General features: G+C 42.7%; 1 protein-coding gene across 3 annotated transcripts in view; it reads right to left on the reverse strand.

The window, feature by feature from the left end:
- Window positions 1-26370, reverse strand: part of PTPRM (protein tyrosine phosphatase receptor type M) — an 848823-nt gene that overhangs the window by 94445 nt on the left and 728008 nt on the right. For all 3 annotated transcript variants that reach the window (XM_030925938.1, XM_030925937.1, XM_030925936.1), the window contains one exon: window positions 18507-18594. In XM_030925938.1, the coding sequence (XP_030781798.1) occupies window positions 18507-18594 (88 nt within the window). The remainder of the gene's footprint in view (window positions 1-18506; window positions 18595-26370) is intronic.

Genomic DNA, 26370 nt, shown 5'->3' on the forward strand with positions numbered 1-26370 from the left:
GTAAGTACTATAGAGGGTTCATATTTATGGTATTAATTAGCTATATTTAAATATTTCCTGAGTAAAAAAATTTATCTGCAAATACTATTGACGTATCTCAATTATTTCCTTGAAAATGTATATTGTATTTTATTTGTTACCTTAATTTTTTTGCACAACTGGGGTCTAGCTATGTTGCCCAGGCTGGTTTCAAACTCCTGGCTTCAAGCAGTTCTCCTGCCTCAACCTCCCAAATGCTAGGATTATAGGTGTCAGCCATAGCACCTGGCCCCAAATCCATATTTTAAAAAGGGATGTGCTTCATATGTTTTCTCTCACAAATGGGAGCTAAGCTAAGAGGGCGCAAAGGCATAAGAATGATACAATTAGGCCGGGCGCGGTCACGCCTGTAATCCCAGCTCTCAGGGAGGCAGAGGCGGGAGGATAGCTTGAGCCCAGGAGTTCGAGACCTGCCTGGGTAATACAGCGAGACCCCGTTCTCCACAAAAAGGAAAAAAAAAAAAAAAAAAGACCAAAAAAAAAAAAAAAAAAGAATGATACAATGGACTTTGGGGACTCAGGGGAAAGGGTGAGAAGGGGGTTAGGGATGAAAGACTACACATTGGGTACGGTGTACACTGCTTGGGTGATGGGTGCATCAAAATCTCAGAAATCACCACTAAAGAACTCATTCATGTAGCCAAACACCACCACCTGTTCCCCCAAAACCTATTGAAATAAAAATTTAAAAATTAAAAAACAAGAAAGGATGCTAATAGCACCCTAAGGGCAGAATTTTCCTGCACTGATCACTGCTCTGTCCCTGGCCCTTAGATTAGAGCCTGGAATATACCAGGTTTACCCCTAAAATAACTTTGAAGAAACAAAAAGTGCATTGTTGTTTTTTGAAAATATACATCCTTTAAAAAGTATTTACCTATACCTAAATTACTGTTCCTTTTAGCAGAGGGACCCTTCCTTCCAATTAAAGTGTATGCTAAAACTCAGTATTCAGAATAGATAAAAGCCAGCTGCCCTGAAAGGAAAGCACAGGGCGGCCTGATAAGAACATTCTGGAAAACTTCACTTCCAGTGTTGCTGGAGCAGTGGGAAACCCTACTTCTAAACCACGACTGCCTTTTTCTAATGCTAACTTTACTCAACATTTCATTTGGGTTAGTGGGTGAGAAATGAAGCCCACAGCTTTTGAGATAAAAGCCAGGAGAGCTGCAGATGATGGACCCTGTTATCCCCAGTCACTGGAGCAAGTATTGACCTGGACCCATTCCTTGAAATGCTAATGGGTGAAAGTCAAAGTTTCATATTGGTTTCTGGAGTTTAACCTCCTGTTGAGTAAATGTTTTGTTTGTTGTCAATAGCACAGGCAGAAGGAAATCGGTGTCAATTTTCTAACCTTCCTTCCTTGACGGGGCTTTCCACTTCATGACAGGTAGTCACATATTTCATGTCAGTGCCTCACCATTAGTTGGGGTGCAATAAGTTTATCTGGAATGTGGTGACAAGTTGGGCCAGAGAAGGAGAAAAGCTGAGAGGAGGTCGTGTCTTCCTGCTCTGCTCAAAGGAGACTATGGGATGAGCAAGTTCTGGGGTCGAGTGTGCAGGTGAGAATTGCTGCTGGTGGGTTAGAATCCTTCATGTGTGGTTTTGGGCCAGTTACTTAATCTTTCTGTGCTTCCTTCGCTGTAAAATGGAGATGAAGAGTGCCTACCTTGTGGGATTACTGTGAGCATCAAAATAATACACATAAAGAGATCAGAAAAAAGCCACACAAAGCAATGGATAGATGTCAGTTATTATCATCATGTGCTGTGTAATTGACACCCACATTTTTCTTCTTGCTGTTTTTATAGATGATGTCCAAGCAGATCACAGCAACCCCAGGAACAGACTCACTGGCAGTCAGAATGTTTCCTCATGGCAATCTGCTTTAAGAACCAATTTCCTAGGACACATTTTGCTGCTTAAAACCATGGGCTCCCTATATATGTTTTGCCACTATTGGGGGCTGGGGGGAGGTGAGCAGGTGCACTAGGCACTTGTAGATTGTTACTGCTTTTGTGTATCTTAGGAGAGCCAGTGCCTACATGCAACTACTGCACAAAAGGGTGCCACAAGCACTGGCGATGCCATTTGAGCTTCAAGAATGAAAGAGGCACTCTAGAACTGAATCACGGCTACTCCACACACACCGGGCTTTCGTCAGCTCCTCTGAGGGGAGGTCAGGTTCACCTTCCTGGATACTCGGGCTTTCCCTGTGCAGGTTTTCAAAAGGCAGGCAACCGACCGCATTAGAATCGTGCAATCTAAGCAGGCCTGTCTCGAAGATCTGTTGTACCCGCTCGTCAGAACCCCCTCTATTTTGTGCTTTATTTCTCTGAGCGCCTCAGGATGGGTGCTGCTCATTCCCTGTGATTTACCACCTGTGGGCTGCTCAGACTATTCTGGAAGGTTCTCTTTAGGGACGCCAGTCTCCACCAAGACTGAATTCCTATTTCTTATCAACAGAGCCTTTGAGGTAGAGTTTTACCATCATCTCCTACAGTTCCGTCAGTTTACCCACACCCCAAAATTTAACTTGGCTGCTACTTCTCCAGATTCAACTGCCCTTACTCCCCTCAGGATGGAGAAACCTGTAAGACACAGGTACAGCTGACTTCCTAACAGAATGAGATGGTTTTTGCCTTTATATACATGGTAGTATCTTTTTTTCTTTTATTGATTCTACTAGATTATAATGTCTTGTGGTCAAAGATAGTGCCACATACAATCTGAATATCCCTAAGAGTACCTTTCCCCAAGGCCACATACCCAGCTCCAAGAGACTCCATTCACAGCACAGAGGCACAGGCTGCAGTCCACGTGCAGGGCCCTTCCTAATCCACAGCAAGTGAGCAAGAAGGATTGAACTCTTCCCCATGCTAATGAATGGGTGGTGGTCCAGGATCATCCAAGATACCCTGAACGGGTCCACAGTGCCTTTTCAAATTTCAGTTTTATTTATTTTTAATTTTTAATTAAAAAAATTTTTTTTGAGACGGAGTTTTGTTCTTTTTGCTCAGGCTAAAGTGCAATGGCGCAATCTCGGCTCATTGCAACCTCTGCCTCCTGGGTTCAAGTGAGTCTCCTGCCTCAGCTTCCTGGGTAGCTGGGATTACAGGCACATACCTCCACACCTGACTAATTTTTATATTTTAAGTAGAGATGGGGTTTCACCATGTTGACCAGGCTGGTCTCGAACCACTGACCTCAAGTGATCCACCCGCTTCAGCTTCCCAAAGTGCTGGGATTACAGCTGTGAGCCACCGTGCCCAGCCTAAATTTCAGTTTTAATACAGGCTTGTCTAATATTGTCAGAATACTGAGTTGCTTCATCTTCTAGAAACCTCTTACCTAATCATTCCTATTCATCTCTAACTGTCCAAATTCTGCCAATATTTCAGTATTTAACTCACATGTCCCCGCCTCAGTAAGGTCTTCTCATTTATTCAGTGATTTTTTGAGTACCTGCTATATGCCAAACACCATGCTAAGCGCTGGGGATATGTAGTAGTACACAAGTTAGATCCATGGTCCTTGAGTTCATGGGACTTAAGGCAATGGAAAACACATTAAAACAGTCATTGCTTAAATAATGACTTAAATACAATTTTGATAAGTGCTAACTTGGAAAGGACAGAGAGCTATGAGAGTGAATGGCATGGGTCCTGAGCTACTCTGAAGAGCTAGCAAACAATTCCCTAATAAAAGGACATTGAAGCTGAAACCATGAAGATAGAAAGTGGAGAAGGCAGAGCTCCTAAATTCCAAGTCCAGGAGATAGTGTGTGTTCAGGCCAGGAAGTAGGAAGGATCTAGTATGTTCAGGAAACCAAAGAAGGCTGGTGTGAGGAATGTGCTGTCAGAAGCCAGGGAGGAGAGTGGTGGGAAATGAGAACAGAGAGGAGGGAAGACCAGGTCATTAGGACCTTCATCCTGAGCACACGGAAGCCACAGGGAGGGGCGTGCTTCATTTCATCAGATGCCTGCTATTGTTGAGGATGAACTGGAAGGGCTCCAGTTGGGTCAGTGGGTGTGGGGAGACAATGGGGAGGCTACTGCAACAGTTCTGGGAAATCAATGGCAGCTTAGCATACAGAGGGCTAGTGGACAGGGCCGAATCTGAGGGGTATTTAGTGGGTAGGAATGACCACAATGATCAGTTCACTTATTGTGGATGAGAAGAGATATCATACTGAGTTCTAGGATTCTGACCTGAGAAACAGGGCAGAAGATGGTGCCATTGACTAAGATGTGAACCATGGAGAAAAGCCAGCTTGGGGTGGGTGATGGAAATGAGGAGCACAGTGTTGGATATATTTAATTTGAGGTGTTTACCATCTGAATAGAGATACAGAGTAGGTGGTTGGGTATAAATTCTCCTTCCTTAAATGTCAATAGTCCTTTGATTTCCCTTTTTGGTGCTCTTATATATGGTTATCTATAGACATGACTTATTTCTCCTACACATCAAAAATACTTTAGCTGGATGTGATGGCACATGCCTGTAGACCAAGCTACTTGGGAGGCCGAGGCAGGAGGATAGCTTGAGCTCAGGAATTCAAGACCAGCCTGGGCAACATGGCATTTTTATTATTATTTTTAGAGACCTTGTCTCTATAAAAAACAAAAATTAAAAAAAGAATTAGCCTAGCATGGTGGTGCACACCTGTAGTCCTAGGGAGGCTGAGGCAGGAGTATCCCTTGAGCATAGTGGTTTGGGGTTGCAGCGAACTCTGATTACGCCACTGCACTCGCCTGGGTAACAGAGCAAGACCCTGTCTATAAAAACAAAAACTATTTAAGAGGAGCTGTGTCTTATATTCATCTTCACCTTCTGTGTGCATGCCTCTATGAAAATAACAGTATAAATAAATATATATTGATAAATATATAATTGATAAACATTTATTTTTATAAGTAAGTGAAAAAAAGCCTAGCTTACAATGAGATACCATCACATACCCACTAGAAAGGCAAAACATTTAAGTCTGAACACCAAGGTCAGGTGAGGACGTGGAATAATATAAACTCACAGATGCTGCTGGTGAAAATGAAATTAGTACAATCACTTTGGGAAATAATTTGCTATTTAGTAAAACTGAAGACATCCACACCCTATGACCCAGCCATGAGGAAATGGATGCTGTGTGCATCTGGAAACATACTGAAGCAATATTGTTTACAACTGACAAAAATAAACAATCCAAATGTCCATCAACAGAAGGGAGACATAAATTGTATTATATTAATAAAGTGGAATGCTATTTAGTAATGAAAATGAACAAGCTACAGTTACATACAACTTGAACAAATCATACAAACACAGTTGAACAAAAAAAAAGCAATACACAGAAGAGTATATACCAATGCTGTCCAGTAGAACTTCCTGCACTGATGGAAACATTCTATATTTGTGCTCACCAGTACAAAGGCCACACTAGTTACTGAGCACAGGAAATGTGGCTGGAGTAACAAAGGAACTGAAATTTTATTTTAATTTTAATGAATTTAAACAATTACATGTAGTTAGTAGCTACAATACTGGATAACACAGATATATGTTACATACTTTCACTTATGTAAAGTTAAAAACCAGGTAAAATATTATTATATTGTCTAGATCTGTACTATCTAATAGGGTATCTGTTAGCCACATGAGGCTAATCCTAACTGTGCTATAAGTGTAAAATACACATCACATTTGGAAGACTTAGTATGATAAAAAGAATGTAAAATATCTCATTTATATGTTTTATACTGACTGCAGGTTGAAAAGCTGACATTTAGGACATATTAGATTTAATAAAATATATTACTAAACTTAAGTAATTTATTTCTTTTTGTGTTACGTAGTGTGGCTATTAGATTTAAGGACAATTTAATATTATACATGCGGCTTACATTTATATTTCATAGTTTATTTCTATTGGACCATGTGCTCGGGGATACATAAAACAGGAAGGGTTTCAACCAATCAGGAAGCCAACTCCCAACTCATCGCACCATGCTCAAATAAGCAGATGCCTAGCTGCAGCCAATTGGGTGATTGCTCTACTTTGCTTCTCTGTCTGGCCTATAAAAGCCTGCCACTCACACTTCTAGGTGTAGCTCTCTGAACCTCTTCTGTTTCTGAGGGCTGCCCGATTCATGAATTGGTCTTTGCTCAGATAAACCTGGCTAAATTTAATTTGTCTAAAGTTTGTCTTTTAACAGTACTTAATGGCACTGAACTTAAAAACGGTTAAGATGGTAAATTTTATGCTATGCGTATTTTTCCAAAAATAAAAAGTACATTTTTTCCATCCCTCCCTTGTATAACAGCTCCTCATGTTCCACTCTAGTCCCTGAAATCCTAGGAAAGGGCATTCAAGGACTTGCAGCCTAGAGCCCTGTGAATTCTTTTGCTAGGCAGATTTTCCTGAGATGGTGAGTTTCCTTTCCCTGATGAAATCAATGCAGGGGTGATGGTGACTCTATAGCTTTATTTCTTTTCTTTTCTTTTTTTTTTTTTTTTTGAGATGGAGTTTCACTCTTGTTGCCCAGGCTGGAGTGCAATGATGTGATCTTTGCTCCCTGAAAGCTCCGCCCCCTGGGTTCAAGCAATTCTCCTATCTCAGCCTTTCGAGAAGCTGCAATTATAGGCACCTGCCACCATGCTTGGCTAGTTTTTTGTATTTTTAGTAGAGATGGGGTTTCATCATGTTGGCTAGGATGGTCTCAAACTCCTTTCCTCAGGTGATCTGCCTGCCATGGCCTCCCAAAGTACTAGGATTACAGGTGTGAGCCTCCACGCCTGGCCTCTATAGCTTTCTAATAGAGGATAACAGTCATACATCATGTAGTTTATGAAGTATTCTTGTTTCAGTGATAAAATAAGATGAACACTGATAAGTGAATCCACCTCCAGCCCAGGAGATACCTGTGTTAGCAGTGAGAGTGGGGTAAGCCTCTAGAAGGGGTTCAGGTGGGGTAGAGAATGCAGGACATGTGTTCTGCCATGGAGAGCAACAGGCTGGTCATCACAGGACTGCATTTCCTAGCTGAAACAGGTCAGCACTTCTCAAGTTAATCCCTCTGCCTTCCAGAATACAAGAAATAGGAAAGTATCACCATCACTCACATTATGTCAGTGAATGTAAAAGTTAAAGAAGTGAAATGATTGGGTCTTACAGCCACAGAACCCCTGCTATACTCTGCTGCTTGGATGTCTCAGAATGACTTGGCACAGAAACTGCAGATTCTTACATGTCCTCTTTCAAACAAAGTTCTCAGATGACTATGAAAACAACAGACATAGACTGTCGGGGCAAATAAATCAGTACATGGATGCCCCTCACCATATGTTCTTGAAATATCATTCTCCTTGAATCAGATGCCAATTACAAAGATAAATACGTATCAACCATTCTTTGAGGAAAACTCAGTTATTCCTTGGGGTACTCTTGAGGCTAAATTATATCAAATTTTTATGAGGAAATGCCTCACAGACATTTCTGCCATCTGGCAAATGTGGGAGTCACTCAGACAAAGAATCCCAAAGAAATGCCAATTGTCCACTAACGAGCCCTGCTCTGCAGGTTTGCTTTGAAGGCTTAGCAGCTGGGAGGGGCCCTCTTTCCGGGCCAGGGTCTAGCCATTGGGGTTGAGGGGAGGAAAAAGTTTGGAAAACTCAACTGCCTAGGCATAAGATTTGTAAAATTCAATCCGTTTTGTGGTTAACAACAGGTCAATTACTAACCATGAAAGCCACGGACTCAAGACTATGAGGACTTGGTATTTCCGGGGGACAGAGTCTGGTAAGTTTGAGAAGACCTGAGCTGTAGTTTTTAATTACCATCTGTATTTCTCTGCCAGCATGGGTGTTTTTCCTTGATTATTCCAAAGCCATTTTGCAGGAAACGAAACTAACGGGCTTTGGTGTCCGAGACCACGATTTGATGCTGGCTCTACAACTCACATGCGTCTGCACAAATTTGGAGTCCTGCTGAGCTTCATCTGTAAAAAGGGGTGACGAGGGGCTACTTTCCTAGGAGTTTTGGGAAGTCCAAGTAAGATAATGCATAGTATTATCAGGTGCCTGGAACACAGTACAGTTAGTTCCCCTTAAAAAAATTACCCCGCCGGGCGCAGTGGCTCTTGCCTGTAATCCCAGCACTTTGGGAGGCTGAGGGGGGTGGATCACCTCAGGTCGGGAGTTCGAGACAAACCTGACCAACACGGAGAAACCCTGTCTCTACCAAAAATACAAAATTATCTGGGTGTGGTGGTGTGCCCCTGTAATCCCAGCTACTCAGGAGGCTGAGGCAGGAGAATCGCTTGAACCCAGGAGGTGGAGGTTGCAGTGAGCCAAGATCATGCCATTGCACTCTAGCCTGGGCAACAAGAGTGAAACTCTGCCTCAAAACAAAAACAAAAACAGAAACAAAAACAACAACAACAACAAAAAACAACTCTTTTCTGTGAATGAAAGCAACATCCCTGTTGAAGTTTACCAATACAATCTTCAAAGCACAAAGAGCCAGTATGCTTGTTGGGGAACAGGAGAATAGGGCAGAACTGAAAACTTGAAGCAGGCAGTCTTTCAGGGAAGAGGAGCTGGAGATACTTTTAAAAAGGAAACAGGAGAACGGTTTGAAGACACGTTGAATGCTCTTCAATAACTCCTACATTTTAATCTCCTGGTATCTGCTCAACAACCTATCCCTATTTCTGTGTAGTGGAACACAGAGGTTAGGATCCCAGGCTCCCGAGCCAGAATCCCTGCATGAATCTCAGTTCTGCTGCTTTCTAGTTGTGTGGCCTTGGACAAGTTATTTGACTGCTCTGTGCCTCAGTTTCCCCAACTGTAAAACTGGAATAACAATACTGCCTATATTATAGAGTTTTGTGAGGACTGAGTGAGCTAATATAAATAATCATTAGTAAGTGGCTGGTATATAATAAGAAGTAAACGAAAGTTAGCTATCACTTGTCTTATTAGTGCCAATGACTTAATGACTTAATTTAAGACCTGATCATTTTCATCTGCACTATTTCATCTTTGCCTCTAGTTGCTTCCCTCACTAGTGAATCCATGCCAAGGGCTGCTTTTCTAAAACAGACTTTTTTTCCTAACACCACCTGGGTAACCATTCGATGATATAAACAGGAAACTGAAGAATGGTGGGCAAACAAGCAAAAAATCTGATAAAATCATTCAAACGGATTACTAGGTCTTTTTATTTACCTGGAAAGATCTCTGGGACATATTACAGAGTGAAAAAGAAAAGAGCAGGCTACAAGGCAGCATGTCTAATAAGAGTCTATTTATATGAAACAATCAAATGCATTGGTATAGGTGTAGGTATGCATAGTGGGATAACTGGAAGAATGAGGTTTCTGTAGGGGATAAAATCTGGAGTGATTTTTATTAGCATCTTTATGATTTTATGTACTGCTTTAATGGTCTATAAGGTTTATATTATCTTTGTAATCAGAAAGAGAATAACACATCTATTCTCATTGAAAAACAGAGCAAATAAATAAATAAATAAATAAATAAAGTCAAGAGCTTCAAGACATAGAAAAATAAGAAGACTGAAATGAAACAGAAAAAAAATGTTAGCAAGGTTTGAATCTGGATGGTAAGATTCTGGGCTATGTTCCCCAAGTTTTCCACAGTGTACAAAGTTTCTTTAATGTGTATGAATTGGAGAAAAAGAAATCTATTTGCCATGTATGACTTGAATATGATCAAAATTAAACTTATGTTTATATCATAATCACAACTCAATGTTACCCCATCAAGAAATGTAACAAACTTTGCCACTTTGAGAAACTCCATCTGCATAAAAACTACTTGCTATTCCTCTCGTATCTCTCAATAAAAGCCTTTACTAGATGAAACAGAGAAAAGCAGATATTTTTGGGTAAGAAACAGGCACATAAAGACCTTGTCACAACAAACCACTGCTTAGTGTGGAAGAATGCTAATCCACTGAGGTTTCCCCCCGTGTACACAGGCATGCATTGGACTGGGGTGATGTGAGATTTAGGGCAGGTCTATGCTCCAACCCTAAAACGTGGCATTTCCGCCCTTTCCATCAGGTAACACTACGTTTAAAAATATCTCTAAGTAGCTTCAAATATTTTAATTCTTTCATATTAAACATGATGGATATTGGCAATAGCCATGCAATTTTAACTTGTGTGTGATTAGATAGTCCCACAGCGGCAGAAATGGAGTGTGTCACTGATAATCAATTCTTTAATTAATCTAGAATTCACCTCTAACCAATTCTTTCTCTCTGCTACATACTGGTGACATATATAAGGTAAATTGGAATCACAATGATCTAAGTAACATTTGGCCTCTGAGAGAAGGCTGGAAATTAATTTTAATTACAATTGATTTCTGCAAATAATGGATCTGCTCCTCCTGTGGCTGCATTTGGGCCAAGGACTGCTGTTGCGCTTGTTTCAAGGAGGATCTGCAGGAGGGCCGGTGTGCCTGCAACTCAGGAAGTGCTTGGCGCCTTACCCAGTGGAGATGCCACCTCCACTGCAGTCTCCCTGCTTGTTGCCCCCTGGGTTCCCAGCTCTGCCATGCAGGTTCTGAGCAGGAAGTTTGAGTTGGATGACGGTGGCTCCGTATGAACTCTCCTCTTCCTGTTGGTTTCATGTGGGTCTTGTTTTGTTTTCTGACTCTTTTTCTGACTCTGACTAATCCCTGTGTCAGAGCTCTTATTCTTCAGAATCCTGGCAGGGATTTATTTATTTCACCCTATGCCTTCCTAAACATACTGTGTCCATCTGCTTCTCTCTTGCTCATGCCCACCTGAAGTTAATGCCAAAAGCTCGCCTGCCAGTCCATTCCCTCCCTTCAAAGACACTGTTGGAGTCACTCAATTAGCAGAGAGAAGCACACTGATATAAAACAAAATGTTTGAAAAGTGAAGCCTCCAGTGTGAGCAGCCAAGATTGGCTGACTGGTTAGAAGAATCTGGGGTAGGTCCGAAGTTCCAGTCACTGACTAGTCACACCTCGCTGTTAGGAAATGGAGTAGGAGGGCGCGGTCCCACCTCAGAAGGGACCTCGTGTCCTCAGCCCTACATCAGAGTCTCTGCTGTACTAGATCTACTAGATCTACCAGTGGGACCCAGCAGCACCCCTTCTCTCCAGGAGACAGTGCTCCCTGTGCCAGCTGAGCAGTTCTGTCTCAGGATGGCCGTTATTAACTCTCCTTTAGCTGGGTCCTGGGCTCTCTACACCCTCTGTGCTCCCTCCACAGATCACCTCCTTCTGCTAATGGCTTCTACCACCACCCATATGACCCATGAAATGGATCAATGATTTATAATCCAGCCCAGACCCCTCTCTTTCAAATTTCACAGCAGTCTACAGAACTGTCTGCTTGGCATCTCATTTGCATGTTTCAAAAGCATCTTAATATGTCCCCAAATCAAACTCATAAGCTGCTGTTGATCTCATGCCAACCTGAGCTCCTTTCCACAGCTCGTTCCCTTCCAGTATTATCCAGGATGGATAATACTGGAAGGGAATGGCCCATCCATCCTTCCATGTGTCTACCTGTTCAACCGCCCATCATCCATCTAACCATTCAGCCTCCGGCAAGTCGGAAATGCAGGAGTCACCTCGGGCTCTTCGGTCTTCCTCACTCTGTGTCCCATCCATCTTTCGGTTGGGTCCATTACTCTTTTGAATTCATCTACTTATTTTCTTTCTAGCCAACATCATCATCGTGTCACACTCGGGCTACTGGAAATTCTTAACAGCTGTCCCTTTCAAACCTATTTTCTCTGCAATCAGATCTAAATTTTCCAATGAAATTTTATTGACACCCTCCCAACCCCTTTAATGAAGTTTCCCTTGTTCTTATAATAAAGACAAAAGTCCTCAACCTGCCCCAGAAGGCTCTGTAGGTCTGGCTTCCACCTCCTTCCTTCTCAAGCCCAACTCCTACCCCTACCCTTCCAGCTCCAGCCACCCAGCCTTCCTTTAGTTCTTCAGACCCAAGAGGCTCCCCGGCATGACAGGGTCTGTTCACATGACCCCCCTCCCAATTCTGCAGCATCCTCCCTGCTCCGTCCCCTCTGTTCAGTTGTTTACCATGTCCCAACCTCAGGGAGGCCTTCCTACAACTCTTCACTCGGTCCCCACCTTGTGAGTTTCCATAGTACCATGTTAACGCCTTCTGTGCCCTTAACTTGAATTTTATTTTGTAATCATTTACATCACCCCCTTCTCCCCCACGAAATCTCACAGGGCCATCAGCTTCATGAGGGCAGGGGCTCTGTCAGCTCTTGCTCCTGTGGTCACCCCAGAGTCCCTGCATCTCACACATCTGCCCCTACCCCACTCCCGCTGCTCTGGCAGCACAGCCTTCCCTGCTGTCCCAGCCACCTGGGCAGCCACACTCCTCTGCCTTCTCACCTGTTTCAAGTCCTGGTTGGCATCTCATCCCCTCATGGAGGCTTTCCTTGACCACAATCTAAAAACATCGCCCCCCTGACCAGTCTCCATTCCCTGCTTCATTTTCCTTGCCACGTGCTCACCTCTTAACACGGGTGTTACACCCTGCACTCAGCAATTGTCTTCCCCACAAGAAGGTGCAGCACGACACCAGCACAGCATCCTGTCTGCTTTGTTCCCTGCTCTGTCACTGACACCTAGAATAGTGCCTGGTGTATAACAGGCACTCAGCAAATATCTGTTGAAAGAAAGACTGTGGTTTGGCACAGTGCCTGGCACATGGCAGATCAATACATATTTGTTGAATAAAGAACAGAAGAGAGGAGAAAGGGAGCCTGGGAAGCTGCTGCAGATTCTGGCTCATTATCTCCAATTGCCAGCCCTCAAAAGAGGAGCCGGCTGCAAGGGGGCTGCCTCGTTCGCAGGGAGATTAGGTGTGTGCCTTAAGCTTAGAGTTAATTATAATTAGGAGCTGTTGAGAGTATTAGGAGGTTATGATTGTGTGTGGAGGGGCGGTAATGGTGGACAGGGTGTTGGTTTATATTTGGAAGGGGCTAGCTCAGCAAATTTATAGTGTAAATAAGGGAAAAGTTAACTTACTTAAGAGCAAAAGTCAATAAACAGTTTTAAGGACCATTAAAACTATTTTACATGCAAACACTGCTGCAAAACAATGAATGTGATCATTATACAACTTCTGTGTTCTTTGAAAAGCACTAACAAGAATCTCTAATTTATGCTGACTGAATCCCCAATTCCTCACCCTAGTTAGTGGTGTTATCCCAAGTCTGAGGCTCTAGGAAGCAGATTTCCCAGGAAGTGGAACTGACTTTTCTAGTTACATAATTTTTAGGCGGGGGATAGTAACACTATTCACTATGCCCATAAAGAAACAGCCGTTATGTACATGTGAGTCATTATGTATGTGTGGGTCATTATGTGTGTGTGGGTATAGGAAGCAAACTAGAGGAAGGGGTAACACGGATGCCCAGGGAAGGGCTTCAGGACGCCACGGAACGTGAAAGGAAGATTAGGAGGCTGGACAGAGAAGCCTCTTTTTGACACTGTCCCTAGAAAGACACAAAAATAACACAACCCAGTAAAGAAACACGAAAAGAGCACCAGAAGGGATGGGGCGGAGGGCAGTGAGGGCTAGAAAATGTAGCCCCAGAGGTCACGGATAAATGACAGTCCACCACAATGCCCGGAGACAGAAGCCAGAGTCCCGCCTGGGCAGAACTGGGCCACTGCACACAGAAGTGCTCACCAGTAAGGAGCGGGATGGTCCCTGAATTACACACCAGCTCATCATTGGAATCTGAGACTTCAACATGCTGATTTTTTTCCCCCTTTTAAATGAAGTAATGAATCTGCTAAACTCAAGAAGAGTAACACAGAAATAATGAAGACGTGAGATTTTTTTTCAGGAACAATGATCAATATTGTTTTAATGTGGCATTTCTATTCATTTACACAACACGTGATCTTTTCAGGAAATTCTGACATTGAGAAGGCTCACGACTCACCCAAGGTCATTGAGCCAGTAGGTGGTAGGACAAGGACTCCCAACTGTTCCTCCCATCTCCAAACCTACGTCCTTCTCTTTTGTCTGAAAGGTCTTTCCTGATGAGTCTGCCACTCATCCACTCACCCTTCTCCTGCAAGTCCCCAGTGGTGTCCCCACAATACATTCTCCATTTATTTATGGACCTGAGATCTTTTATTTCATGCATGTCTTATCCATATCTGGCCACAGACTGCAAATTCATGGTGGTAGGAGGTAGATTTAAACTCATCCTCCCTCTGACAACATTGTGCCAGACACACAAATCACATTTGAGACCTATATTTGGGGTGCTGAAAAAATTGATCCTAAGTTCAGGGTCCTGAGAGTTGAAAACAATCTTGCTGGTAGAAATGTGCCCTGAGGGGTAGGAAAAAGTTCCCCTTGCAGAATCTGTTCTTCACTAAACCAGGAGTCAGCAAACTATTGTTTGTGGGCCAAATCCAGCCCATTGCCTGGCTTTGAAAAAAAGTTTCCCTGGAACATAGTCAGACCCCATCTGTTTCTGTATTGTCTGTGGCTGCTTTTTCATGAAAACAGCAGAGCCAAGAAGCTGAACTGAGACTGAGATTGGCCTGTAAAGGGTAAAACATTTACTACCGGACCCTTTATAGAAAAAAAGTTTGCCAACCCCCTGCACTAGACTGTAAGTACTAGGAGGGCAATATCTATTTGTGTTTTATTATCTTCTTTTTTCTTTTTTTTTGAGACCTCTGGAGTCTCGCTCTGTCGCCAGGCTGGAGCGCAGTGGCATGATCGGCTCACTGCAACCTCCGCCTCCCAGGTTCAAGCAATTTTCTTGCCTCAGCCTCCCCAGTAGCTGGGATTACAGGGACTTGCCACCACACCCAGCTAATTTTTGTCTTTTTAGTAGAGGCAAGGTTTCACCATGTTGGCCAGGTTGGTCTCAAGCTCCTGAACTCATGTAATCCACCCACCTCAGCCTTCATTATCGTTTTATCGGTCTTCATTATCTTTTTATAGCAGTGCCTACCACAGAGTCTGGCAAAAAGATAGTGATCAATAAATATTTATTGAATAAAGAAATAGATTATTGGACCCTTTTAAGTACATACTCTCAGTGATGAGCAATGGGTAGAGGAATAGAATTCAGCGTTCCTGTGACAAACAGCTATATATCAAATACCTACGAGGGTCAAGTGGAGACAAAGTGGGCAGGATCTCTGGAGGTATAAAGAGAAAATCTGCTCGGAATGTGGTGGAGAGCCTGCAGACATTTTATAGAAAGGAAACAATCAATATGGGGCCATGCCCATGTTTGCCTGCCTCCACCTCCTGAGTAGCTGGAACTGCAGGCATACACCATCATGCCCAACTACTTATTTTACTTCTTTTTTTTTTTTTTTTTGAGACGGAGTCTCGCTCTGTCGCCCAGGCTGGAGTGCAGTGGCGTGATCTCGGCACACTGCAAGCTCCGTCTCCCGGGGTCACACCATTCTCCTGCCTCAGCCTCCCGAGTAGCTGGCGCCTGCCACCATGCCCGGCTAATTTTTTTTGTATTTTTAGTAGAGATGGGCTTTCACCATGTTAGCCAGGATGGTCTTGATCTCCTGACCTCATGATCTGCCTGCCTCGGCCTCCCAAAGTGCTGGGATTACAGGCGTGAGCCACTATGCTCAGTCACTTTTTTTGCTTTTTTTGTAGAGACAGAATCTCGCTTTGTTGCCAAGGCTGGTCTCCAACTCCTGGCCTCAAGCAATCCTCCCAACTCAGTCTCCCAAAGTGCTAGGATTACAGGTATGAGTCACCGCTCCTGGTGAAAACCAGGCCAGTGGGACCAATGATCCCAGCACCCATCAGACAGTGGTTATAAAAGCTGCTCCTGGGCTGGAATCCTGCCTCCATTCCTTATTAACTGTGAAACCCTGTAACATTCTTTATCCCTCAGTTTCCTCACCTGGAAAACAGATACAAAAATATTACCTATTTCATGGTGTTGTTACAGGAAATGAGCAAATTTCTATGTGCAAAGTACTTAGTGTGTCTGGCATATGTAAGTGCTCAGCAAATACTAGCTTTTCTCACTCATGATTAAAAAATATATCTCAGTGTCTCCACGAGGAGGTATTAAACTAGATATCGGGAAGAAGCAGACTCAATGTTGTATTGGAGAAAGGACATCTGGATCTCTCAGCATACCCAAGACTACATCCCTTGACACTGCATTCTGTATGCTCAGCATGAGGCCACATTGGTGATGCTATGCGATGAAGTTATAGACTCAGCAATGTCCCTTCCACTTGATATGGGAAGGGGATTCCCCACTTCACTTTCTTTTTTTTTTTTTTTTTTTTGAGGCGGAGTCTCGCTCTGTCGCCCGGACTGGAGTGCAGTGGCCAGATCTCAGCTCACTGCAAGCTCCGCCTCCCGGGTTTACGCCATTCTCCTGCCTCAGCCTCCCGAGTAGCTGGGACTACAGGCGCCCGCCACCTCGCCCGGCTAGTTTTTTTTGTATTTTTAGTAGAGACGGGGTTTCACCGTGTTAGCCAGGATGGTCTCGATCTCCTGACCTCGTGATCCGCCCGTCTCGGCCTCCCAAAGTGCTGGCCCACTTCACTTTCAAGAATCTCTGTGAGTTTGCTGCGGAGCTGAAGGGACTCTTGGAAAGGATCTCATAAGCCATCGGGAGAAATCTGAATTCTAACAGCGCAAAGCTTCAGTGGGCTCCCAGAGAAAATGAAGGAACTTAGAAGGGTCTAGATAGACCAAGAAACCATGTTTTCTTTCTCTGAGCCTCTGGAACACTGTGTACTGGGCTGCAACACAGCCCTGTGCCATGGCACTGGTCTACCCCATAGCGATCTGACTGTCCGGTTGGGGCTGTCCTGGGGACAGGGGCACCATCTCATTTCCATGGCCTTTGTGTCCTCAGTATCCAGTATCAGGAATGTGTCCCACAAGTGTTGATGGAATCCAGTGAGGAGGAATCAACCCTAGACCTCAGGACAGCATCTCCTACCTACAAAGGACTGTGACATGACCACTCCAGTGCTACTAAATACAGCACTCTCTAAAAGCAACTACAAACACATGAAGCCAGCATTTGTACCCGGCAACCCTGGCGATCATTTCTTGACGGCCAGAGGGAAAGCAGCACGTGCTCAGTTGGGACGTTTTGTGCCATATACAAGCTCCACACCTCCCTTCCCCCATTTCTTTTTCTAAAACACACTGAAATCTGTGCTGTCCAACGTAGCAGCCACTAGCCTCATGAACTGTTTAAATTAACAATAGTAAAAATTAAACAAAATTTAAAATTCATGTCAAACTCTTGAACAGCAAAAACGAGAAATAAAATAAAATTCAGTTTCTCAGTCATACGGCCATATTCCAAGTATGCAGCGTGTAGCTACTCCTATGTGGCTCATGGCTACCGTCTGGGATAGCACAGACATGAAACATTTCTGCAGTCACAGGAAATCCTGTGGCAGCACTGCTAGAGAATCTGTACTGTCACACTAAGAAATGTGAACTCAGGCAAAGACACTTTAACAGTACTTTCACAATCAATAAAGCTAACAGATCGCTCCCCTGGAAAAACCAAACCTTCCAAGTTTGTTCTCTCGTAAGGAATGAGACACGATGCGCGAGATGTTCTCTTGGCCTCATCAGCATTGTTGTGTTGTTTTTTAAAATTTATGTATCTTTATAAATAGTATGAATTATGGCAGGTGACCACAGTGGGCCCGTCAGTGCCTTGATGCAGTCACGGATGACAGAGAGCAGTTTAATGCAGGGGATGGATAGTGCGGGCCGTGGGAGAAGGGGTTTCATCAATCTAGCACGCGTCTCAGCATTGCTACGGAACATTAATGAGGCTGGGCTCGACTTAAAAACCATCCAAGGCATTATGGGTTGGGAACATTCAGTTTCACAGGCACTGGGTATTTCTAAGCTATACTCCTAGCTCTTTTGCTAATGAGTGTTGTGATACGGGGAGTATCATTTAACTTCTGAGTTTCAGTTTCCTGTCCTCAAAATGGGGCTATTACTGACCTACCTAATCCAGTGTCCACAGGATTAATGAGTTAACGTTAGCAGAGAACTCTGAGCTCCTTGCATTAAGGCATGCTGTGCATCATTATTTCCATTCATTCTCACATAGCAGCTGGGAAACATTAGGACTATTATGTTTACTCCATCCAATATGCATTTTCCTTCTCAGCATTTTAATGTTACCTATGTTACCCAAACCTTAAATCGTAAGTGAAACAGGGCCCATAACAACAGTGCAGTGATGAAGTGGGGGTAGACAGTTATTCCTTTCTTTAGTTCGGGCGTAACACCAGCTCTTCTAGAAGGATGAAGGCGGTAATTGCACTGTAAATTTCCTCTGCATGAGCCTGGTGGTCAATCTTACCAGATGCGAAAAGGAAGTTCTACAACAGCACAATGACACTGTTGACACTTACATGCAATGATATTCCCGTATCTGTTCTTCATTCTGTTCTCATCTTTCTTAGCCGAGTCCCATGGTGCAGACTGCCCTTCAAAGAAGCTCTAGAAGGAAAGTGAGACTGAGAATTACCACTTGGCACAGTAAACAGAGGGATCTTAACGATGGAGGATGTTCTTAAAAAACGTAGAACAGGGGTCAAGAAGGAAAGAATGCCCACAGGAACGAGATAAGGGATTATTACACTATATTACATTTTAAATATTTCATTTAGCTTTTTCTAAATGTTGTTTTCCTTTAGTTAGTATCTTACAAACACAGGGATGGAGGCTGAAGAGTGAACCCACAATTTCTCTGTCTAACCCAGTAAAAATGGTCACATGTTCATCCCCATCCCACCTTAATATTTAATACAGAAAAATTAACGTTTCTCTCAATTTCCTAATTATATTGTCATTTTTTAAATTCTTGTAAGAGATACAGTGATATCTTTTTCTCTCTAATTGCTCATTGAAGAAAGGTTACTTTTTGTTAAAACATGAGAGTAGGTAAGCTGAGACTGCACGACTTCCAGGCTAAAATCCTGTAATAAACTCTGCCAGAGTTTTCTCTGTATTTTTAATGGAGTTTGGATGTTCATTTATTTAGGGATTTGGCATTATGATGCCTGGAGTCTTTAATCTTCAGGTTATTTATTTATTTTTGTTCAAGTTGTAATGAAAATGTCCTCTACTCTCAGTGGACAAGTAGAAAACAAAAAATGTGTGACTTTATTTCCACTTTAGTTCACACTACATTTTACCTTTATGTGGTCAACTATGTGAGGAGGTTATGGGAGAACCTCCCATAGAAGTGAACAGGATTCATTAAAGCTATTTCTTGTTTTTGCCACGGTATTCATATACTTCCTGGCACCCACTGGGAAGGAAGAGAGAGGGAAAGAAGAAGAGACGAAGGGCAAGCAGATGAATGAGCGCCATTTGGGAATGCTTTGGGGCCAGAGAACAGGGCATTAGGGACTCGTGTCCTCAGTGTGCTCCAGGGTGGCTTTCAAGTTCTCTCCCAAACAGAAGCTCTTCCTTCCTCCCCAGTCTCCATCTCACCTGTGGTGTTCAGTCATCTTGGCCATTTCCACCATTTACAATATTTTGAGATTAGTCTGTCGCTAGGTAGAATGTATTTATTCCCTTTCATGGGTCCGACTCTCCCTCATGAGGTAAATTGTTGCTTAGCACTGCTGCAGTAGGACACACTGCTTGCAGACGCCATGGGGTATCTGTGCCCCACTCTGCCCACCTGTGTGCTGCACAGTATGCTGACCACTAAGTGGACAGTGCTTGGCATCCTCTGTTGTTTCTGTGTCTGTCTCTGCCACCAGGCTGTGGACTCCCTGAGAGCGGGGATTGTGTGTTCATCATTTATGTTTGGAATCCAGTAATTAGTTACTGAATGAATGAATAACTGTGGTGTTTGGTTGTAGTATGTTTTGGCTTTGATCTCAAAATGAAGCTTTATTTCTGCAGCTTAAGTGTGCAAGGGGCTCTAAGGCTTGGAAAGCCTACCTATCCACAGTCTGCAGATTTCATTCCGCCGTTGAATGGAATGGACCTGACATAGTTTGCCAAGTCTATGCCTTTTCTGTGGCTTGGTGGGTATGGATACTGCTGTTACCATACAACCGAGCTCGCATCAGCGACTAGCTGGAGAAAACCCCAGCCCCAGGTCTGTCCTGCCCTCAGGCTTCAGATCTTGTCCTCAGTACATCCACCCAACAAAACAGCTGAGCAACACCATTTTATCACACAACAGAGAAGAGTGAAAAAAATAACACTACGCACCTAAGAGTTAAGAGGTTTAATCTACTCATCTTAAGGTCCCTTAGTTGTGATCATAGGTAACACTTTATCATCATAACAGTTTTTACCTTATATTTATCATTTCAAAAACACGGTAGGATCAGACGTGCGATATACGAACAGCTGTGTTAACAGACTGGCACTATGTGTCGCTAGTTGAAGAGTGACATGGTTTGGCTGTGTCCCCACCCAAATCTCATCTTCAATTGTAGTTCCCATAATCCCCATGTGTTGTGGGAGGGACCCGGTGGGAGATAATTGAATCACAGTGGTGGTTTCCTCCACGCCGTTTTCCTGATAGTGAGTGAGTTCTCATGAGATTTGATGGTTTTATAAGGGGCTTTTCCCATCCTTCACTCTGCACTCTTCCTTGCTGCCCCCATGTGAAGAAAGACGTGTTTGCTTCCCCTTCTGCCGTGACTGTAAGTTTCCCGTGACTTCCCCAGCCCTGTGGAACTGTGCATCAATTAAACCTCTTTCCTTTATAAATTACCTGGTTTGGGGTATTTCTTTTTTCTTTTTTTTTTTAAATTTGAGACAGAGTCTCACTCTGTCACCCAGGCTAGAGTGCAGTGGCACGATCTCAGCTCACTGCAACCTCTGCCTCCTGGTTCAAACGATTCTCATGCTTTACCCTCCCGAGTGGCTGGAATTACAGGCACGTACCACCACGTCTGGCTGATTTTTGTATTTTTAGTACAGACAGGGTTTCACCACGTTGGCCAGGCTGGTCTCAAACTCCTGACCTCAAGTGATTCACCCACCTTGGGATTCACCTGCTGGGATTACAGGAGTGAGCCATTGTGCCTAGCCTCGGGTATTTCCTCATGGCAGCATGAGAATGGACTAATACAAAAAGTAAAACACTGTATGATACAGGGCAAATACAAATAGAAACATTTTCAGGTTATTAATAAATTAACTCAAGAGAAATACTATCATTAAAAATGGCTAGTTGATTCCATCTAGAACAAGACCTTTATATAATCAGGGGACATATTCAAACATGTAACTTCTATTCTGCCGTACAACATGCATTTAAAAATAGCTTCAGGGATTTTAAAGTCAGATACTCTTTTTCTGAATACTGTCTTTGTTACTCTATGAATGACAATAATTTTATAGTTGAGTAATAACTATTATTTGACTTCCAACGATTTAATTCCACTTTGAGTTTGTCATGATTAATTACCGATTTCACTTCCCTCTGCCTTTTCCACCCACCTAAAAAGTTCTCAGATTTTGTTTTTTGTAGGAAGATGGAAGAAGAAAACTGACTTTGAGACTTTGAAGTCTTCCAGTAAATCCACAGCCTCAACTCATACAGAAAATGCCCCTAGATTCCCTGAGCCTTCACGTGGGGACCCGAGCCACATAAGAGTCCCTGCCCTCTCTGGACACACAGAGGCTCCCTTGTGGGGAATGACGCTCACATCACAGCTGTGTTTCTTTAGCATTTGTGGTTATTACAGGACTGCCAATAGTCCTTGTATTTAAAAATAGTTATTTTAGTTGTATTATTTTCATTTAATTGGTGACCAAGAAACAGACACAAATCAACAAATGAAACAATAACCAATTGTACTGCATTTGAGCACTACAGTTCCCAGAATGTTTTCCTACAGATGGGGCCCAAGTTTTATCCATCTCTGAACACTTATTTTGAGAGTATCAACAAGTATGTGCAGGTGAATGAGTCCATCATCTCACCTGATCCTCACTGGAGGCGAGGACATGAGCTGTCCCTTACAGCTGAGGGACATGAGATGAAGACAGACACCTCAACAGCTTCTAACACAACCTAGATCAGAAGTCAGTGTCTCTGACTCTTTATCCACTGCGTTTTCTCTACCACCCTTACCCCAATGACCTTGAGAAGAAAACACTATTAAGTCAACTTAAATACACATCGCCAACAACTGTTTTCCATGCCGAGATTATCTCTGCTTGTCTCTGAAAGGACGTTTACAACAAAAGAATATTTAAAATGTTTTAACTATTACTTTTATAAAACAGGAATTTTTTTTTTCTCATACATATGTGTTCATTGCATGGAAGCCATTGTCGGAAAAGTTCAACTTCTTGCAATGAGCCTCCCAACTTCTTATCCAGGAATTATATGAATCACTATAAATGGCAAAATGTATTTTTTAAAAAACAAAACAAAATTAGAGATGCTCTGAGGAAAAGGACAGATAACTAGTGCCTCCACAGATAAATGTCACTGTCTCCTGACTCCATACAGATATGGTGACGGTGTCTTGCATTTTCTGTAAGTGTTGCTTCCAATTATATAGCCAATTTCCCCATGGATACATTTGGATTACTGAGACCACGTGTCCTTATCCCTGGCTTGGAAAATAAGTAATATACCTACGGGAGCCCAGAGAGAAAAGGGAAAGTCTTTCTAGATTGGTTGCCTTGGCTTTTATTTCCTTTTGTTATGAGATTAAAAATGGTTTTTCCTAAGATGGATCCCGTTTGGAATATTATGGCTTTTTTTCTAGCATATACTTTCCAGATATCTGAGAAAATATGTACTTTAGACTTCTTCTTATGCCTAAAGTGAGACAAAAGCCAATTGTTTAAATTTTTAGTTAGAAAATAAAACTTTATCTGGAGCCACTGAGTATTCAGAGAAGCCATGATATGGTACATGGATCTCTCAGACTGTGCCCCTGGTTGCTTTCCGGGTTAACAATTCTCAGAGCAAGTATGGTAACTGGGACAGGAACACTGCCGTCAGTGCCTTAGAATACTGATTCATGTCTGGTTTGCAGCCAGGACTGCCACAGATGTGCAGCTGCAGAGGTGGCAGCTATACTTCCTTCATTCTTCCTTCCCTAGAGAGACTGAGGATTCTCTACTGACCCTGTGAGTCCACCCCCTTCTTTTTTTTTGCAGACCATGAGATTGGCATAATCACTAATAAACACAACAGTAAAATGTGCCTGAGGAAAATCAAATAACATTGGGTTATGTGTAACTTTACTATGCAATTATTCTGTTATGTTCCTTTTCACATGTTTTTTCACTTTTAAATATCTTTTAATAAATTAAGCGAAGTCAACACACATTTTATAAGATGTTCGCCTGTGCATTTTTCTTTGGGCAAGAAAGAAAGGTTCTTTAGCTATCTTTTTTACCTTCAAGAGGTCAAAAGTTAAACATGTTCTTTTAAGTTTACATAAATTGAATACTGAATGCTTTAAGAAGAGTTCTACTCTGAACCAATATTCTTCGGAAGTAATCACCACATAATTTATTTTGTAGAAAAGAAGGATTCCTCTCAAACTTGTTGAAAGTAAAGACAATCAGGTTGTGAATCCTCCCAGTGCTGACAGAAAGAAAAGAACTTTATTCTCTGGAGTAAGGATTTTCGAAGCATATGCCAACGACTGGCTTCTGGTCTCTGGGGGGAAATTTTGCTTATCTTCTTGCATCTCTCTATGCCTGAGACAAATCCTTACGTTCAAGTTTAAGCACAACCTCCAACTCCTCCTCTATCTCTCACCTCGGAGTCTTCCCTTGACAGAATTATGTTCAGGCTTGCTAAAATCAAATTTGACCAAAGCTCAGGCATAATTTTGAACAAGAGGCCCAATGAGAGACAGCAGGAGGGATGGCTGAGGGAACCAAGGCTAAAAGCATCATTCAGCCGCTGAGGACGTCCCATCTGCAGAGCAGCAACTTAAGGACAAGTGTGGGAGGCAGGCAGTGATGGCCCCTGCCTCCAGCACAAGTTTTCTAGGGGGAATTTTGAATATAATACGCACATTTAGGCAATATTTAGTGTTTAGGGCAGATTCTAAACATGCGGGTATAATTTAACACACCCACTATGAACTTTCTATTATGAAAAAACACTACATGCGTTTTTGGGATTTAAGTTAATGGTCTCACTGCACCTTCTGTGAGAATTTTCATAAATATACTTATGCTTTTATTCTACTTAAAATGTAATTAAAGTGTTTCCTCTGACTACCTTAGCTCATATATACTGCAAAGAGGCAGCAGACCTGGGAACCACTCTGAAAGAGTAATAAGTCTCCAAAACAATAAAAATGAAACCAGGCAAGCTCCAGTGAATACCAATGACTTCCCCCACTTGAAGAGGCTGCACTCTCCATGGGCACAGAGCAGAAGGAAATTGAACATCCTGCATACTGTCATTTTTTTCTGAATAGGAAACATGTTTTTGTAATTCAATAACCTCCTTCCCCACCCCTCATACCACCATCATTTTCCACAGGATATAATTATACATCTCAGTTGCCCACCTCAAGAGAACATTACTCCAAAATGATGCAGTCTGTTAAAAATGCCACAGCTCCTAGATATTAAAAAAGGAGAAAAAAAATCCTATTCAACAGAAAAGCTGCCAGAAAGAAAGGGATGCAGGTCAAGGCTGTACATAATGTACAGTATGTTTTCAGGCAGTGCAGGGTCAGGTTTTTTAGATGCTTCTGAAACAGAATGTTTCCTCCCTTTCTCATATGAATAAAATTGTGCATGTAAAAATGACTAAAATCGTCACCCTGAAAGAAGGAAGATGAACTCACTGGGGCATGCAAACTGTGAACTTTCTTTGTTTTCTGCTCAGACTTCTCTTCTGGTGCTTCGAAGCGTCACATTTTATTAGATCCCATATAAACTATTTATTGCTACAGCACTAAAGCAACTGAAGCCACCTAACTTAGCCTGATGGACCACAAAGCTGGGTGCCCCAGAAGTTCAGGCACAGTGGTGGCAATGGTCACTGGTCTCTGTCATTCTCCAGTGTCCTGAACAAAGGCAGGCAAAAGGAGCATGTGACGCTTCACGGGTGAGAGAGGTGAGGATTGGGTGAAAACAAGAATCTAGACACACGAACTAGGTTTCTACACAAACTGAAATCTAAATGTGAACATTCATTGATCTTTTAAAGAAGTTGCTAATCTCTGGCCACTTTTTATTGCAACTTAATCCAATGTGAAATTGTGCAGAATTTTTCTATTTTGCAGGATTCAGAATGGCCATCCATGATCTTGGCAACAGTTATCGTATGATTATCTTCCTTTACTTAACATCTTTTTCTCTTTTGATAATGGGATTGAGGGTTGCCGCCTAAATAAATATATATATATTTAAATATATATATATATATACACACACACACAATGTTTTCACGCCTGTAAACAGTCCCCATGATGTCTGAGCGTTAGAATATGTTTCTTATTCTGTTGAATATTACTCTGAATGAGGGATTTTACGAGTGCCTTTTCACAGCAGTGTCATATATTTCCTGTTGATCCATACATGTTTATAAGGTTTGTGAAGCCCTATCGGGGGTGAGCATTTTTATCCTGTTGTATAGATAAGGAAATTTAGTATGAAAGACTTTGAGTGACTCTCCTGAAATCACACAGCTGGTAAACAGAAGAGCTGGGACCCGAGCCAAGGCCATTCCTTTCTGAACTTAGTGCGCCTCCATTTGGCCACAAAGCTGGCTCAGAACTTGTGGCTTTGTGCCTGCTGCATTGCACTGTGCATGTGGCATTCATTCTCAAGTCACCCCAGCCATGGGTCTTAAGACACCAAGGATTTCTGGTTACCACGTTTTATGGAATGAGCCAGTTCGGTGGCACAGTCCTATCGCCATCTGCACAGCAATGCTTCCTGGTGATGTAAGTATGCACACCCTGGAGGGACCCTCAATCAAGTTGCCTTTCTTTCTCTTCAAATTTGCTCAGTTTCCAAAGTCCCCTTTCTTCCCACTTTCAGCAGCACTGTGGTCGTCAGCTCCCGCTAATGGAGTGACACAGCCCTCAAGAGCACTGGAGCAGAAATAAGTTGAGAACCACTGATCAAGTGGTAAGAGCAAAAATCACATCCTTCAAATGAGTGACAAGGGGAGACAGTCATGCAAACAGTAACTACAGAGTGTTCACGGCTGCTGAACATTCCCTGGACAAGGCCGATGTTCCGTGGGATTGTAGAGACTGACGCAGAGTAAGGCGGCTCCAAAAAGGAGATGATTTTGAT

Source organism: Rhinopithecus roxellana, chromosome 21 (assembly GCF_007565055.1).
Source record: "Rhinopithecus roxellana isolate Shanxi Qingling chromosome 21, ASM756505v1, whole genome shotgun sequence".
NCBI classification, from domain to species: Eukaryota; Metazoa; Chordata; class Mammalia; order Primates; family Cercopithecidae; genus Rhinopithecus; species Rhinopithecus roxellana.